Genomic DNA, 18,436 nt, shown 5'->3' on the forward strand with positions numbered 1-18,436 from the left:
TCACATTTATGGCTAACACAGCAGCCAATCATATTCTTGGGTGGAGAAACCCCGGATGAATTCATATTCATTATATCACTGTTGTTCCTTCAACCTTATCAGTAGAGCTAGGACAACAGCATATTCTTTAAATTGTTTTGACTCTCGAGTGTGTATCCGTTGATATCTTATATGCTTTTTATTCAGTGATGTGGTTCTCGGTTGATTAAGTGTGTCTAACCGTGTCGGATATACACTCGAGAGTCAAATCAACGATAAGAATATTCTGTTGTCATAGCCCTATTTATCAGTTTATTGATATCTTCTCTTAAACCCAAAACGAAGTTCCGAACGGATAACCATTTCTTTTTTTTTTTCTTATTCCTATTTGAATCCGGAAAAATATTTCAATCACACATGGTGGTAACACGTGTCCTTGCATGATATATCATAGCAGGTACATAACAATAGTTAAAAGTGAAATTCTTTGCCGTAGAATTGCAAAAATAGAAAGATAAACCAACTTTTCGAATTTAAGTTGAACGAACTAAATCACCGTAATGAAGCATCCATTTGTATATTTTTTTTTCAGGTTTGGCTGTTGCGCTCGGCAATCTATATTATGAAGAACTGGATATCAACCCGCTGGATATTCCTCCCACGTTGGCGGCAGCACAAGTCTTGGAGTTGGATGATTTGAAAGAACGGTGAGGGAAGATTTAATTACGAAATTACTAGACGTTTTGCTTGTTAAAAATTGGCAAAGCTTATAGCCTGTTGACTGAGAATGAATGCTTTATGTCAAATTGATTGAATACAGTTAAATTTGTGTTCAGTTTTACATTAAATATTAATCCCTATTAATCTTTAGTAGAGTGTATTCCAATTTCTGCTATACCTGTTCATTTGAAGCTGAAATCCTAAAAATTGGTCGGTCATCTCATAAGATGTATAGCAATAACATACTGAATTTTCAAGAGTCTACAATTTCAAATCCAACATAAACAAATTCCTGATGAACCATCTCCTTAAGTAAAACAATTTATCAAATCCCCAATACTAACGATTACTACGATACTATCCCATTGATTACTGTACATGCAATAGCCCTTATCCCCGAGTGGTTTCCAAGCCTTGATAAGTGGTGACTACAATTAAAAAAAACAAAAAAAACTGTACTTTGACCGGATATCATTATACTTAGTACCTTACCATAACAAAGGCGCATACAAAATTTTATCTCGATCGGTCCAGTAGTTTCTCAGAAAAGTAGAACTGACAGACTCAGAAAAATACAATATAGACTCGACATTTTAGCCCGTTATAAACAGGCAAAAGTTATAGCCCGTTTACTTTAAATGATGGTTAAATATGGTTATAATTGTGCTCATGTTAACGTTGAATACTAATCTCTATTAATTTCTATTAAATCCCTAACCGTACATCGAATGTATACCATGATACTTACTTCACTGCATCTTATCATTGCAAAGGTCTATACAAAAATCCAGTCTGATCAGCTCAGTAGTTTCTGAAAAAAAAAAAAAAACTGAGTAAATGTGGTATTATGGTGATTACTCCTTATTAATCCCTAACTGTGCATCAAACAGATATTATAATACTTAGTTCTCCTCCCACACCTCTCAGAAACTCCCTGCCTTCCTTGAATCTCTTATGCCACTCAAAAACTGATGCTCAACTCATGCAAGATGGACCAAAAGCAGTTTAAAGCATTCCATACGTTTCTGTGGTATTTTTTCCAAGTTTAAAACAGAATTTTATTGCATATCGTTCTTCTAAAATGTCCTCACGTCCAGATGGCATTTTTGAAATTCACCAGCTGTGACAATCAGGCTTTAGTAGAGTGTATTCCAGTTCCTGCTGTACCTGTTCATTTGAAGCTGAAATCCTAAAAATTGGTCGGTCATCTCATAAGATGTATAGCAATAACATACTGAATTTTCAAGGGTCTATGACAATTTTAAATGCTTGTACAAAAAAAGTCTGGAAACTTATTGAATGTACCTTGTATATTTTTCTCTGTTCTTTGTTCTTTTTACACAGGTGTGCTGAAGCGATGTGTGACGCAATATCCTCCAATACTGTCACCTACTTCCACGAAATTTCATTGCAGGTAAAGATGACTTCCGATTGTTACATCTGTTATGTAATGGATCTTAATAAAAAAATAAAACAACAAAAGGGGCTGATAGGCTATAAGATAGAAATATCAAACTGATCTATTAACAATAATTAGCTACAGAATTATCTGAACTATATAATAGTTATCACTCTTTAATTATACAGGCCAACAAGGGGATGCACTTTTCTGTCTAGAAGTTAAAATTTGTTAAAGTTTTACTGATAATAACATCAATTTTTGTTTCAATTTCTGCCTCACAACTTAAATTTTATTTCTTTTTCTGTATAAATTTTAAAATGCACATACAAATAAGTGTTAGAATAGCTTCTCTTATTTTTGATTGTAGAATGTTTGTAGAGTTGTCTGCATTAAAACTAAAATTTAATTTCTTTTTTTTTTTGGATTTTTTAGATTATTGTTCTCATCTTGAGTGTTATTTTCGGTTGATATAGCCTCCGACCCTCTTCAGGAATATTTTGTCAAACTCGGGAATCTTTCTATCAAACTCGGGAATCTTTCTATCAAACTCAGGAATCTGTTTAGAATGCTTTATTTAATCCATGGGGTATGCATGTTCTTATTCTCTCAGCCATGACTGGGTAGAAGTCTTACCGTATAATTCGGTGTATAAGGCGACCGTCAGATAAGACGAGGTACAAAATTGGAGCAAATTTTAATAAATTTATCATATATCGGTTTGTATAAAACGACTGCTAAATAACAAAACCATGTTTGTTTAACCTAAGCTAGAGATTGCAATACCCGGTATCTTATGAAATATTGGTTTTTAAAAATGATTTTTTAACTTTAAGGGTGGTCTTATAGGCCGAAATATTGGTAAGTAAATAGCGATTGCATCTTGAATTATTTGTATTGAAAGAGTATCTTTTCAATTTCTGCTTCCTATCGGAAGAAGTCTTGTCAGAAGTAATCCTGGTGTATAAAGAGGAAAAGCCCGTTCTGATTAATAACACGTAATTCTAGTTTAATTTTAAAACTCTACGCAAATAATAAAAGAAGGCACTTCTGCATGACAGTGAGATGAGGCGAATGTGTGTATTTTAGTTTCAAGAACGACCAATAGAGGGCGTTTGTCAGCCAAAGAACAAGGGTCGATAATTCATATTTTTCTAAAAGTTTTTGCAAATCTTTCTCCGAAAAAATGGAAAAAGCACGCATTGAAAAAAATAAATAAATAAAAACAAAATAATATTATTAAAAAAACTGAAATTAAATTTCGAAAAATTTTATATTTTCAAATTATATTTTGATACATTTGTATGCAATCTTTCTGTACAAAAAAGACAAATTCTTAAACTTCTATGTTTCATGTTTTTAAAATTATATTTTGATATATTTTTATACAACCTTACCGTATAAAAAAAAACAAAAAAAAACAACAAAATGTTTAATGTTTTTAACATATTTTTTCATTCTGACCACACCATTGCCGATTTAAAAATTATATGTTGCTACATTTTATACAATCTTATTTGGGAAAAAAAAAAAAATTCTAAAAACAATCTATAATTCACCACTTATCAAGACCCGGAGGCCACTCGAGGATTAGGGTTAATGAGTATACATTAGTCAATGTGATTATAGCGTAGTAAACATAAGAAGTGGGAATTTTGTAAATTGGATTACTTAGGGAAACTGTTCATCAAGAACTTGTTTACGTTAGACTTGAAGACAATCAGATTGTAGTCAGCTGGAAAGCAGGCAATCGGAAACGAGTTCCACAGGTGGAAAGAAGCTTTGTTCATGGAATCTACGTTTAGGTTTAGGCACAGATAAAGAGTGTGGGAAATTATTGATAGTGGTTTTGGCTAGATGAGTGTTTTTCGTGAAAGTTTAGCGAGAGGGGGGGGCATAGATTGAAGCTCAGACGAGCACTTGCCATGAAAATAACAATAAAGCAGAGACAGGCTCGCAACGTCTCTTCTGTGAGAAAGAGGTGGCAGGGAAGAGAAAAGGACATCCCCCACTAAGCTATGAAGCCAATACCATAAGGCAAGGCAAATACCGTAACCAGGGGCTGGGAAAACATTGCATTCTACATCGTAATCTGAAAAAAACCATATCCTAGAGCCACCGTATCCCACGGTTCTACTGTATTGTCATCAAAATTGATGAAATCGTCCATTTTTTAATCAAATCGATTAATTGCCTGCTCTATTTGAGAACCCATTGCGATGCACCAGGAGGAAGCTTCACAAGCCTCTCGCGAACATTGAATTCTACATTGCACTTTAGAGAACCTACTATTGATTTTTAAAGTTTAAAATGCAAAAGTCAAGTGTCATGGTTCAATTGTGCTCTAAACAGAAACATTCCTTTCGAACGCGCCCCTATCACATTAAAGAAACTACTGTTGATTTTATATGCCTGGCCTTACTGCTTGTGTGGTGATAATGGCTTGAATTTAAGTTTAAAATGAAAAAGTCAAGTATCATGGTGCAATTGTGCTTTAAACAGAAACATTCATTTCAAACGCGCCCCTGTCATATCAAAAAACGTCGTATTGATTTTATATGTCGGGTTTTTTAACTTATGTGGTAATAAAACTTCTCAAATATACTTGTGATGTTAGGCTGCATAAGGTGTTAACTGTTCTTTTCTTCATCAGATTATTTCAGTTATTGATTATAGATACGTATCGAAGATATTCCAATACAAAACCTATTTAAAAACACTGCCAGACATATAAAATACCTTCATGTGTAATTTCTATAAAAGTCAGCCCAGCCATTTTAGAGTCCACAGGGAACGAACCCACGAATGTAGAGACAAAGCTCCTTTTATATAATAGTAGAGATAGATATAACCAAAAATGTATTTTCTTTTTCAGTACAATTTGGAGGAAATCTCGATCTTTTGTGAACGGTGGTTGGAGCTGAATTTAATTCCAATTGTAAGTAATTTCAAGTTTGTATAAGTAACAACAATATAGAACAAATCCAAAACTTTTTTAAAATCATTCTTTTCTTTATCTTTTTTCTTTACAGCTGTTTCGTCTGGAATGTTAGAATTCTTTGTATTAATTTGCTAAATTATAAATACTCCTTCAGGCTCTTCAGAGCCTAGAAAAAAAGTTATTTTGTTTAAATCAAATGCATGCTGGATCTTTTCCTTAATTGTAACACTGCGTCTTAGAAATTTAATATTCCTGGAAAATTCCTCCTTCAGAGGAAGCCAGCTCAATCTACCCAGGGTGAATATTACTTTGTTTTGTTTTTTAACTATAATTCTGAAAAATATAAAGAACCATTGATATCATATTAGCATTCCAATGTCAAAATGAAACCTAACTTTATCTCCTGATCATGTTTATTACTACTTGGAAAGTGATCTGTCTATATCACATCCTGCATAATTTATATATATATATAAAACAGTAAATATATGTATGTGTGTCTGAATATTTAACTGATAAACTCTTACTTTATTATATACTAGCATGGGTGCCCGGCGTTGCCCGGGTGTTTGGAGGTGTATGCTGAGCAAAAAAAAGGGGGTAATTTTTTAAACTTTGACCCCTATTATGACCCCTGAAAATTTATTGTTTTGGGCTCAAATCAAGTTATTAAGTTAGATCCATGTCCACGGAAGCTATATCTAAAATTTCAAGTATGTAGACCCAAAATTGTCGGAGAAGTTTGGTAGAGTTCTCTAAGCTCAAATCGTTGAACTTTGACCCCTTAATCGCCAAATTTCTGGCTAAAAACCGATCACATAGATTTTTCCAAATCTCAGTACCCTGTATATCAAATTTCGAGTCTGTAGACTAAAAATTGACAGTTATTTCGTAGGGAAATGTACACAGACACACATACACACACACTTTCACTTTTATAGATATATAGATTTAAAATTTGAGTCTGACAGAATGACAAAATTATATTGCAAACCGATATATTAAACAAACGAACTTCAAAGAGACAAATGAACGCATAAGTAAAAACAATTTGTATTAGAAAACATTTATTATTCCACGTCTTTTTTTACAGACCTGAAGACTGAGGTTCGCTCTTAATAAAAATTGTTTTTTATAGTCTTAATTTTGACTTCCTTTTTCATAAAAAACTATAAAAAAATCAAGAAAGAAAAGAAATTTAATTTTATTTTTTTTCATTAATTTCTTTCTGTGCAAAGCAATTCTTTCAAACTTACTCTGTTTCCAAAATGTTTTTATTTTATTCCCCTCCCCCTTCATTCATTTTCCTCCGCATCCTGGCAAGTATTAAAATAAACCATTTATAATATTTATTCATGGATTTATTTACTTATCATTTCTTTTGTATCGGTAAATGAATTCCATTTAAAAAAAAAAAACTGTAAAAGTCACGTTAAAGGTGATTAAGTTGGAAAGTAAGTAAAAATTTACCCTTTTTACTTTTATACGATTTCTGATCACTTTGAAAAATATGTGTGTGTGTTTAAAAATGTTTTTTAACTGCTATAATCTCATTTATATATATATATATAACAACGTGAGTATTCATATCGTGGGTTTGTATTACTGTACACATAGATTCGAAAAAAATAGTCAAAAACAAATATATAAATAAATGTTATCAAAGGCAAGATAAGTTACTTTTCTACCTAACTGGATATATTTTTTGTGTTTTTATTCAATGTAATATATTTATTCAGCTCGAAAAACATACAGTGTTTACCGATGTATTGGAAAATTCAAGATGGCGTCTCACACCCTCTTTAACACCGTAAGTTTGGGAAAAGGTGTTATAAATAAAAAACTATACAAAATACTATTAAAAACCCGCGAATATATGTCAACCTATGTCACGGTAACATATATTGAGTGAGTTTTTAACAGTATTTTAACAGGGCACATCGTAAAAACTGACCCATTAATTTTCCTGAAGTAAAAACTATATAGTTTTTAAACTTTTAAAACTGTACATTATAAAAAGAAAACTGTTCGAGTGATTTTTTTTTTTTTTTACATGGGTGTCACCACTTATCAAGGCCCAGAGGCCACTCAAGGATAAGGGTTAATAGGTATACATTAGTCATTGTGATTTTAGCATAGTACACAGTGGGAATTTTGTAACTTGGATTACTTGAAAAAGAAAACTGTTCGAATGATTGAAAATGAAAACAAAATAACAATGTAAATATATTGATAAGAAAAAAACAAAAACAAACGAAGTTTCCGTTTCAGGAACCCGAGTTTAATTTTATGTCGTAATCATTCAACTCGTTAGCGGTTTTATTCAGCGATTAGGGATAACCATACGACATATCTAATTACCAAAGCGATTTTTGTTTTAATTTTTTTTTTATTATTAAAACTAAACCTGTTTAGTTTTAATGAACCAATTTTTTTAAAGCCAACACTTTAGTTATTTTGAGAGCGTGCAACTGCACCCGAAAGGTTGATTAGGAAACTCCAAATCCTTTTATGACTCGAAAAAAAAAAGGGCTTTTTATCGGCTTAAATGATAAACTAATGTTAAATATTAGTATTTAATATAATGAGATATCAATCTACACAATTTGCCATCGATTCTGAAATAAAATGAAATCCTGACATTGTGATCATTTTTGCAGGTGTTATGTGCCAAATATTGAAATAAGAATGTTTAAATTCAATTATTGTAATTTAAGTCTTTAATTTTAAAGTCGATTTTATTTATAAAATATCTTTTTAGAAATCAATCTCAAAAACAATCTGAACAATAAATCTCTTGTTATGGCTAAGTTTTTGTCAAGGGTAGAAATTATAATAGACAAGTATTCATCCATGATGACATTTTACCGATTTCCTGGTTTACAGGTATTCTTGCTAAATTTCTTCGAAAGAATTGACATAAACAATACTTCAACTAAATACGTATATTTCATGCAATAATGACTTTTGTTTCTTCTGACTTTTCCTAAACTAAACATAAAACATCGGTTAGGGTTAGTTTAACATTCTGTAAAAGTACCTTCCGTTTTTTTTTTTTTTTTTTTTTGTACTTCTGCAGAGAAGGTAAAAAACCGATAAAAACTGGATATATTTTTCGTGTTTTTATTCAATTTAACATGTTTATTCAGCTCGAAAAGAATACAGTGTTTACCGATGTGTTGGAAAATTCAAGATGGCGTCTCACACATTCTTTAACACCGTAAGTTTGGGAAAAGGTGTTATAAATAAAAAACTATACAAAATACTATTAAAAACCCGCCGAATATATGTCAACCTATGTCACGGTAACATATATTGAGCGAGTTTTTAACAGTATCTTAACCGGTTTTTTATTTATTACACCTTTTTCCAAACTTACCGTGTTAAAGAGAGAATCGGCCGCCATCTTGAATTTTCCAATACATCGGTAAACACTGTATGCTTTTCGAGCTGAATAAACATGTTAAATTGAATAAAAACACGAAAAATATATCCAGTTTGGTAGAAAAGTAATTTATCTTGCCTTTGATAACATTTATTTGTTATATATTTGTTTTTTGGCAACTTATTCGAATCTATGTGTACAGTAATACAAACCCGAAATGAATTTAAGACCACGAGTGAAATGAGAAAATGAAGAAAATCACATTTACTGTGTGTGTTTACTGTTTATTTGGTTGCCATAACAACGTGACGGTAGTGAACGTGTGTGTGTGCGTGTGTGCGCGTTTCGTGTAGTTTAGTTTCGTATAATAGTTTCGTATTTTTTTTAATTTGTAAATAACAAGTTATTAAAAAATTAAACCCTTCCAAGATGGACAATAAATAAAGCCATAATATTTTATGGTAAAGGTAAGAGCGTAGAAATGATTGTTTTTTAGGAGATGTGATTATTGGATTAACCAATCAGAAATCGTCTGTGGCACACACATCTCTGTTTTTATAGATATATATAGGTCGAGGTAATTAGTTAAAGAGATTTAATATAATGTGATATATAGATAGATAGATTAAATGTTAAATAGATTTTGTAAATAGTACAGTTGAAATGATTAGAATATTTCCAATATGTAATAAGGTCGAGGTAATTAGTTAAAGAGATTTAATATAATGTGATATGCAAATGAGCATAAGTCATTCGATATGGGGGTGGTTTGTAGAATAGTATATAAAGAAATTAGGCAAAGATTCTTGTGTCTCCTATAACAGAAACATCCTAAAATGGGTTCTAATGTTTCTCTACTAGGAGAGATCTACCCTCTTACCTCCTTTATATTTCGTTGATGATGGAGAGCTGTACACACAGACAGAAACACACGAACCCTATTACTTTATAAAAATATAGATAGATAGATATAGATAGAACACTAAAATTAACAGGAAATAGTAATAATACACTAAAGGATGGTTTATAACGAGTAAAATCTTTGTTTTGATGGATGAATAATGCATACAGAAATGTCGGAAAGCTGAAATGCAAAATGTTCATTTCAACTTGTCAGTATATTTCTATTACTTTTGCGCATACGCAAATTGATTCATAGCTTGAAGTGGTTTAATTTTAAATCTTTTTTATCTATCTGTCGATAGCTCAAGTACCTCTATCTCTATTATTTTGTGCATTTTTGCCACTGTGCTGAAATAATAACGTTATTATTTGAAAAACCAGTCTTAACATGGGGAGGGGAGGGTGTTTTGTAACTATTCTGTGTTTCTGCCTAACAATTTAATAATTTAAAAAAAATGATAGCATGAAGCTTGAATTTAACCTGAGAAAACTATTTAAAAATAGCACGGTGGCACAAGTGCACAAGCACCGAGATAGAGATTTATCATATACTAGTAATTTCAAGTTAAAAAAAAAAATGCAGAAAAAAAAAAAAAAAAACCCAATCAATCTATGGTAAGTTTCATGAATAAATTTATTTTTTTTTTATAAAATAATATAAAGCACCAAACGAAAAAAAAAAATTTTCCATGAGAAATGTTATTGTTTTAAAGATGTATTTTTGGAGGAGAGCAGATTAAAATATTTATTTTATTTTATTTATTTATTTATTTATTTTTCAAGATTTTCGATTGTTTTTTCTTATTGTTTATTTTTTTTTTGTCTGAGAAATGTTATTGTTTTAAGGTGTTTTTGGAGGAGAGGAAATTAAAATGTTTATTTTATTTTATTTATTAAGATTTCCTAAACCTTTGCCCTTTTTTTTCTCTTGTCCATCCCCAAACAAGGAGTATTGCCAGTTAAGTAATGTTGAGCTTCGTCAGTATTAAAATGGGTGACTATAGTACCAGGCGCTGTATGTGTCCTGAAACCTGGAGACAGAGATGTAGCATGACTAATCTTGGTATTCACATTCATTCCGTGGAAGTACAGTAAAAGGGTGGGATTTAACTGCTAGTTTGGAGTAAGGCTATTTACTAGGGATGAGACGATTCCAATATTTTTTCCGATTTCGATACAATTTCCGATTCTGTACTAATTTTCCGATTCCGATACAATTACCAATTCCGATTCTTTATAAATCTCTAAAAATTCAATTATAGAGTTGTTATTTTCCCCATTTACCATGAAAGCACACGTTAAATGCAAATATATCTTCTCGAACGTAAAAAATAAACTTGTTGGTGATAATCTATCGATTTTAGTTTTACTGGTATTTAAAATCAATAAATATTGATTATTTTATCATTACCATCAGCAGTTGAAGATTTTGCTTTAAACAAAATCAAATAAAAAGACAATTGAAAGAATCGTTTTTGGCATCGGGAAATGGCCACAAATTATTCCGATTCTTGTCAAACTCAGAAATCTGCACATAATTTCAAATCCAAACCTTTTATTTAACCCACGGGGTAGCATGAACCCATTCTGCCAGCCATGACCGGAAAGAAGTCTTAAGTAATTTGCAATCGGATTCTTAGTATCACGGGCACTGAGAATTGAACCTTCAACCTCCAGAAGAGTGTAACTTAGAACTGAGTCCGACTTGATACTTTATCCGTTACGCCACTGGTCCTTGTGGACAATTCTAGATTGAACTTCGGGGGGGGGGGGGCTCATATTAGAATTGTTCATAAAGATCCGGGATGTAACGTATAAAATACAAATTGAAATTTAATAGTAAATTTTTTTTTTTTTGTTTTTATTACATTTTCACCCCAAACAAGGCACATTGCCACTTTGATGTAGGGTGCTACTATCAGGGACATAAGCTAAGCTATGTAGGAAGTTGGGCAGCAAGATGTCAGTTCACGTTACACTTGAACTTCTTCATCTCAGTACAGTTGGGGAAGCAGGGTCCCGGAAGGGAATTCCAAAGTCTAGCAGTTCTGGGGAAGAAACTACTGGAGTAGAAGGCTCTCTTACATCTAGGGATCTCTACTGTGAAAAGATGGAATTTAGCTGCTTGTCGGGTCTGTCGAGGGTATTTACGTTGAGGGGGTACAAGTGCTTGCAGTTCGTCAGAGCATTCACCATTAAATTACTTGTAGAACAGGCAGAGAGATGCTACATTTCGTCGATGAGACAGAGGCTGAAGCTTAGATGACAGTTCAGGACCTATCAGGTTGGCGACTCTCTTTTAAACCTTGTCCAGGAGTGAGAAATTAGTAGTAGATGTACCAGCCCAAATATGACAACAATACTCCATACATGGACGAATGATGGCCTTATAGAGGTACAGGATACTTTTGGGCGTTAGTAGCTTTCTAGCACGGTAGAGAGAACTTACCTTTTTCGCAGCGGTCCTGGCAGTTATCTAGATGTAATGTAACATGGCCGTTACACTCGAACCGTGTCGTACCATTTTAACCACTTGAACCCACGCGTTGTCTGGTACCGTCGCAAAGGAACAAATAAAACAGGAAAGAAATAAAAATTCGACGCAGCATTTTTTTTTTAAGTGCGAATAAAACTCGTTTATTCATAATTCTTCCAAAGTCTTTTTGCACACATATGTGCTTTTTTAAAAGTCTCTGACACTTAACGCTGGCACTATCCAGCACTTTCTTGCCCTCAGATTCACACGTCCGTCTTCCCTGAGATCCAACTTGTTTCTCTTCTTAACCACATGATGTATTTTTCTCTCCTCTTCTTGTAACAGAAGCTCGTGTACACTTGCTAATTTGCATACGTGCTTTAATGATTGCTGCTGCAGCTAATATTTTTGCTAACCAGCTATCCTTCAGCTGCTATTTTCCTCACATACACCTATACATGCTCTACTATAGAAGGTTCAATCCTCAGTGTGGGCAATACTAAGAATACAACTACGAATTACTTAAGACTTTTACCTGCTCATATTTGACGGAATGAGAGCATGCTATTCCCTATGGATTAAAGGGTTCCGTTTGAAATTCTGTGTAGATTTCAAGAGTTCAACAAGATATGCCTGAAGACATTGTAAAAATAATACTCAAGATTTAACATGTTATTCTCTCCAATTCACTGTCACGTTGGTCGGCTCTAAATACATACCTGGCTCTCAATACATGGAGTCAAACACAACTGGCTCTCAATAGATGGTACCAGACACAGCTGGCTCTCAATACACGGCATCAGACGCAACTCTAAATTTATTAACATTTTTCTGCTTTTCTTTTCTTTTCTTTTTTTTGTTTATTCTAATTTATTGATAGTTTTCCAAATTCTTATTTCAAAAATGCTTTAAAATATCTTTAAAATGGTGAACGGCTTGCGCATGTTCAGGGGAGATAACTCTAAATTCGTTAACATTTTTCTGTTTTCTATTTGAAAAATGAACGGGAAACGGCTTATGCGTGTCCAGGGGAGATAATTCTTAATTAACATTTCTATTTTGAAAATATTTTTCAATTCAATTAATTTACGGCACAATCACTGGTTCTCATCAGATCACCAAAGTTAAGCAACGCTGAGCCTGGACAATAACAGATGGGTGACCATTTGGGAAGGCTAGGCGCCGTATGTACCGCGACATTGTAGAAATTTCCAGGTTGGTATCTGGAGGAACGTTTAATAATAATACTCAAGATTTAACATGTTATTCTCTCCAATTGACTGTCACGTTGGTTGGCTCTAAATACATATCTGGCTCTCAATACACGGCACCAGACACAGCTGGCTCTCAATACACGGCACCAGACATAGCTGGGCGACTCACTTTCTAAGGGGTAAGAGGAAGAGACTTGTGCAGTTGTTGAGCATAATTTGCCGATTGTAACGCGTCTTTTCCTTTTTCTTCTCTTTGCTTTTCCTGCCCTTCTTTCCAATTTTTATGTCACATTACAGCTTAAAATGTTAACTCGGCATGCGAGTCGTCATTTAATGATGGATCCAGTCTCTATCACAAAGATAAAAATAATACAGATAATATAATACGTTTAATGGTTTGTTTGCATTTGAAGCAATCCATTGTGGATTATGTGTGTGTAGATGTACAATCAGTTGGTGTCCTAACGAAATCTGATTAATCTAGCGATATATGTTTTGGGTGAAAGGTTTGTATAGAAAGGTAAAAACTAAATAATTAAATGATCTGAAATTCCTTTCTCGTTTCCTTTAGCTGTCCAAAGAAATCCAACTTGGAAATTTATCGAAATCCATCATCGAAAAAACCGTTTCTTCAAAAAAGTAAGACGTTTCCAAATACTTATTTTAAACATGTCGTAAGATATGGATTAAAAAAAAAAAAATCTAAATTATTGGTAGCTTTCTGAATTCTTATTTTTAAACATGCCTTGAAATATCCTTAACATGGTGGATAGTTTACTAAAATATGAAAATGTGGCCAGGGGAGATAACTCTGAACGTATTAACATTTCTAATTGGTACTTTTTTGTGATAGTTTTCTGAATTCTTATTTTTAAACATGCCTTGAAACATCCTTAACGTGGTGGACGGTTTTTGGAGCTTCTTTTCATTTACTCGAATGTCTATAGAGTGGTTTTCTATGGTGCTGAATTCAAATATACATGTCTTAAGGTGTGAAACTGCACTGTTTGTCCATTTTCACTAGGATTCGGCATTCCCAGGAGCTCAAAAGGGGTCACAAATGCCCTAAAATTGCAAAAAAATAACACTTTTTACCCCATAACTTTTGCCCCATCCATTAGATTTTTCTGAAACTTGGTGAAAATGTGAAGGCAACGTTGGCCCTTCACACTTCTCCGCTATTTTTTGTGGCATCATCTCACATGCAGCACTAGAGGGGGATCACGCACATGCGGTTGGTTTCTTTTTGCTTTTTCTTTCCCTTTTCTTCCTCAGCTATGACGTCATATTGCACACTGGCTCGGTCATTTGTATATGTCATATAGCGGCTGCTGCTGCTGCTACAAGTACTAGCGGCTCTAGTGTTGTAATTAAAACTTCTTTATGACATGACGATTCTAACTCTCAAATAGTCCGACTAAATAGTCTTTGAGATAGTCCGACATGGTCACATCAACTTTAGTTTTCTTGTCAAAAATAGTAATCTAAAAATAAAAACATAGAAATTGTCTACTCTTTTTTTTTCTCTTCCTCTGCTGTGATGTCACCTTGCACACAGGCTTGGTCATTTGCGTATGTGGTTGCTGCTGCTACAAACACTAGTGGCTCTGTTACACATGTCTATAAATATTACAGGGTAGATACCTCTAAATTAATTAGCATTGCTGCGTTTTATCTTTTTATTATTTTTTTATTTTTTTTATCTAATTTATTGGTAGGGGAGCGTTTTTAATTTTTATTTTAAACGTGTCTTGAAATATCTTTAATATGGTGGCTGGCTGACTAAAAAAAAATAAATAAAAATAAAAAAAACACGTGGCCAGGGTAGGCAACTCTAAATTCATTAACATTTTTCTGTTTTTCTTTTCTTTTTTTTTTTTTTTTTTTGTTTATTCTAATTTATTGGTAGTTTTCCAAATTCTTATTTTAAAAATGCTTTAAAATATCTTTAAAATGGTGAACGGCTTGCGCATGTTCAGGGGAGATAACTCTAAATTCGTTGACATTTTTCTGTTTTCTATTTGAAAAATGTTTTATTTTTAAAATGGTGAACGGGCAACGGCTTATGCGTGTCCAGGGGAGATAATTCTTAATTAACATTTCTATTTTGAAAATGTTTTTCAATTCAATTAATTTACGGCACAATCACTGGTTCTCATCAGATCACCAAAGTTAAGCAACGCTGAGCCTGGACAATAACAGATGGGTGACCATTTGGGAAGGCTAGGCGCTGTATGTACCGCGACATTGTAGAAATTTCCAGGTTGGTATCTGGAGGAACGTTTAATTCACAGGAGGAGATGTATCCCCGAATCAAGACGGAAAGCAGCGAGAAACTATCGGCTTTATTTGTCTTTTGGAGATTACCATAACTCTACGATTTGGAGAGCCATGGTCGCCGACACTATTAAAACATCAGAGCCGATGATGATGATGAATTCAAAATTATTGGTGATTTTCCAAGTTCTTATTTTAAACGTGTCGTAAAATAGGCTTAAACATTGTGAATGAGTGAAATGACTTACTAAAAATACACGCGGCCAGGGAAGATAACTCTAGATGAACGTGTGTGTGTGTGTGTGTGTGTGTGTGTGTGTGTGTGTGTGTGTGTGTGTGTGTGTGTGTGTTTAATTCCAATTTATTGATAGATTTCTGAATTCTTATCTTTAAAATGGGTGCTTGTTAAGGTAGGGTCGACAATTTTTTTTTTTTTTAATACGTTTTGAGCAAAAACAATATTACATACTTAATTGTCATGGTGAAAATAGTAATATATCAAAAAATTACGAAATTTTATCGAGTAAAAGCGATTGTGTTTTTATCAAAGAAAAAATCTATCGCTATAGACAAAAAAATATTACACGCCATGAACAAGTAATCTAAAATACTTGTTTCGAGTTATATCCCCTGTGTATGAACTCTTCATTGTTTACTTTATAACGTCTAAGAAAAATGCAATTTTACTCAATTTTCCGTAAAAATTATTTTTAACTATAAATAACTTTCTACTCGATGAAAAGCTTTTTAGATATATTACTGTTTTCGACATGACAATCAAGAACGTAATATTGTTTTTACTTAGAACGACATATTTAAAAAATAATTGATCTGCGAAATCTTTCTTAAGCACCAAAATATCTTTAGTATTGTGGATGACTTACGTGTAACTAGGGGAGATAACTCTTTTTTTTTAATATTTAGTGGTAGATTCCTGAATTGTTATTTTAAACTTGTCTTAATTTATAAAATACATGTTGCCAAGGGAGATAACTCTGACTTAACATTTCTTTTTTTTTTTAATTTAATTTATTGGTAGATTTCTGAATTCTTATTTTAAAAATGTCTTAAAAGATTCTTAACATGGTGGACAGCATCCTAAAATAGAGCGCATAGGCAGGGGAGACAACTCTTAATGTATTAAGATTTTTTTATTGATTCAAATTTATTGGTAGCTTTCTGAAATTCTTATTTTACAAACATGCCTTAAAATATACTTAACATGATAAACGGTTTCCTATAATGCAACACGTGGCCAAGGATTCATTTATTAACATTTCTGTTTTTTTTTTTTGTTTTGTTTTTTGAATCTAGTTTTATGATAATTTTCAAAATTCTTATTTCAAACATGCCTTATAATCTCCTTAACATGATGAATTGCTTCCCCTTTCTGATTTACTAGCGGAGGTGCCTGGCATTGCCCGGTGTTTGAAAAAAAAAAAAAAAGAAAAAAAAGGGAGGCTTGAACTTGAACACACGATGTAAAGGTGGAAAAGAAAGTGAAAGAAAACATGACATGTTATCGCTACGCCAAGACAGGAGCAGAAGTGTAAAGCGTTGAAATTTAGCGATGTCAACCATCATGCCATAAAGGCTGAAAGCTAAATTGGCCTACAGCCAGTTAAGCTTTCAGCCGTGTTGACTTCACCATGATGTTGGGGAAGACAAGCTCCCACCAAGAGGGGGAGCTCTGGCAGTGTTTTAATGAATAGCAATTGTCTGATATGAAGGGTATTCCCCACAGTGATCAAAGTTGATTACCTTCAAGACGTGCCGGCCATGAAGGCCAGCGAATCGCTTTTATTTGGATTCAGTTTCGCTTTATTTATATGAGAAAGACAAACAAACACTGGAAACCAAGTTTTTTTTTTAAAAAGTCACTCCAACTAAATGTAGAGACGACGTCCGTTTGCAAATCATAGATATTATAATCTACAGAGTATATAAAATGTTCTCCAAAGATTTTGTGTAGGCTGTTTTTGAACCCAGTCAACGACGGGTACGTTTGCTAGTATATATACACACACACACACACACACACACACACACACACACAAGTGGTGTTCCAAAAGTAATGCCTCCAATTTTTTTTATTCCCTCCAAATGGATAAAAGGTGATTGTAGATTACATTATCATGACTGGATTTTAGTATTCATGATCTGAAAGTTTCATCTCTCTGTTACAGATATTGACAGTGTGAAACTCTAAGAAAGTAATCCTTGCCATGGGCATGCGTCGGAAGCAGAGATGCATCATTGAAATCCTGGCAAAAGTGCATTAAGAATGGTTGTGACTATGTAGAAAAATAAATTCTGGAGCCCAAAAGATTGGTCGTCTTAATAATGCCATTCCCATCTTCATAGATCTTCAACTTTCTGAATTAAAAAATAGAAGTCTTTATTTTTGGAACGACCCTTGTATATACACACACACACATATATACACATGCACATACACACACATGTATATACTCATGCACGCATATATGCATACACATGCACATATATATACGCACATGCACACATACATATGCACACGCACACATACATACACACACACACACACATATATATACGCACACACATATATATACGCACACACACATATATATACGCACATGCACACATACATATGCACACACACACATATATACACACACGCACACATATACACACACACACATATATACGCACACACACATATATATACACACACACACATATATACGCACATGCACACATACATATGCACACGCACACATATATACACACACACACACACACATATATACACACACACACACATATATATACGCACACACATATATATATATATGAAAAATTATAACACCAATTCCATGCATTAGCCTGGTGAGTTCTTGTGATGATAAAACCTGGAAAATTCTGTGTAGCTTAATTGCCATAAATATATTTTCATAACTGACTGTGGCTGTTTGAGAAAATGCGTTATGATTATCGTCCGCTTTAGTTAACTGTGTCGCCTCCAGAATTTTTCTTTGTTCCTCCTGTGTTTTCATCAATATTTCCTCGAAGCGTTTCTGTTGTTGAAGCATTTTTTCTTCAAATGCTTGTTTAAATCTCTCTTCTCTTTCTACTTTTGTTGAATTTGCTGCTTTTGCAA

The 18,436-nt window shown here is 33.2% G+C and overlaps 1 protein-coding gene across 2 annotated transcripts in view; it reads left to right on the plus strand.

Annotated features, from left to right (window-relative positions):
• The window catches only part of LOC145266938 (BTB/POZ domain-containing protein 16-like), an 81,952-nt gene that overhangs the window by 24,539 nt on the left and 38,977 nt on the right, over nt 1–18,436 (plus strand). For both annotated transcript variants that reach the window (XM_080122752.1, XM_080122753.1), the window contains 4 exons: nt 572–686; nt 2,044–2,113; nt 4,974–5,036; nt 13,589–13,656. In XM_080122752.1, the coding sequence (XP_079978878.1) occupies nt 572–686; nt 2,044–2,113; nt 4,974–5,036; nt 13,589–13,656 (316 nt within the window). The remainder of the gene's footprint in view (nt 1–571; nt 687–2,043; nt 2,114–4,973; nt 5,037–13,588; nt 13,657–18,436) is intronic.

This window comes from Euprymna scolopes, chromosome 42 (genome assembly GCF_053919585.1).
Source record: "Euprymna scolopes isolate OS-2025 chromosome 42, ASM5391958v1, whole genome shotgun sequence".
Taxonomy (NCBI): domain Eukaryota; kingdom Metazoa; phylum Mollusca; class Cephalopoda; order Sepiida; family Sepiolidae; genus Euprymna; species Euprymna scolopes.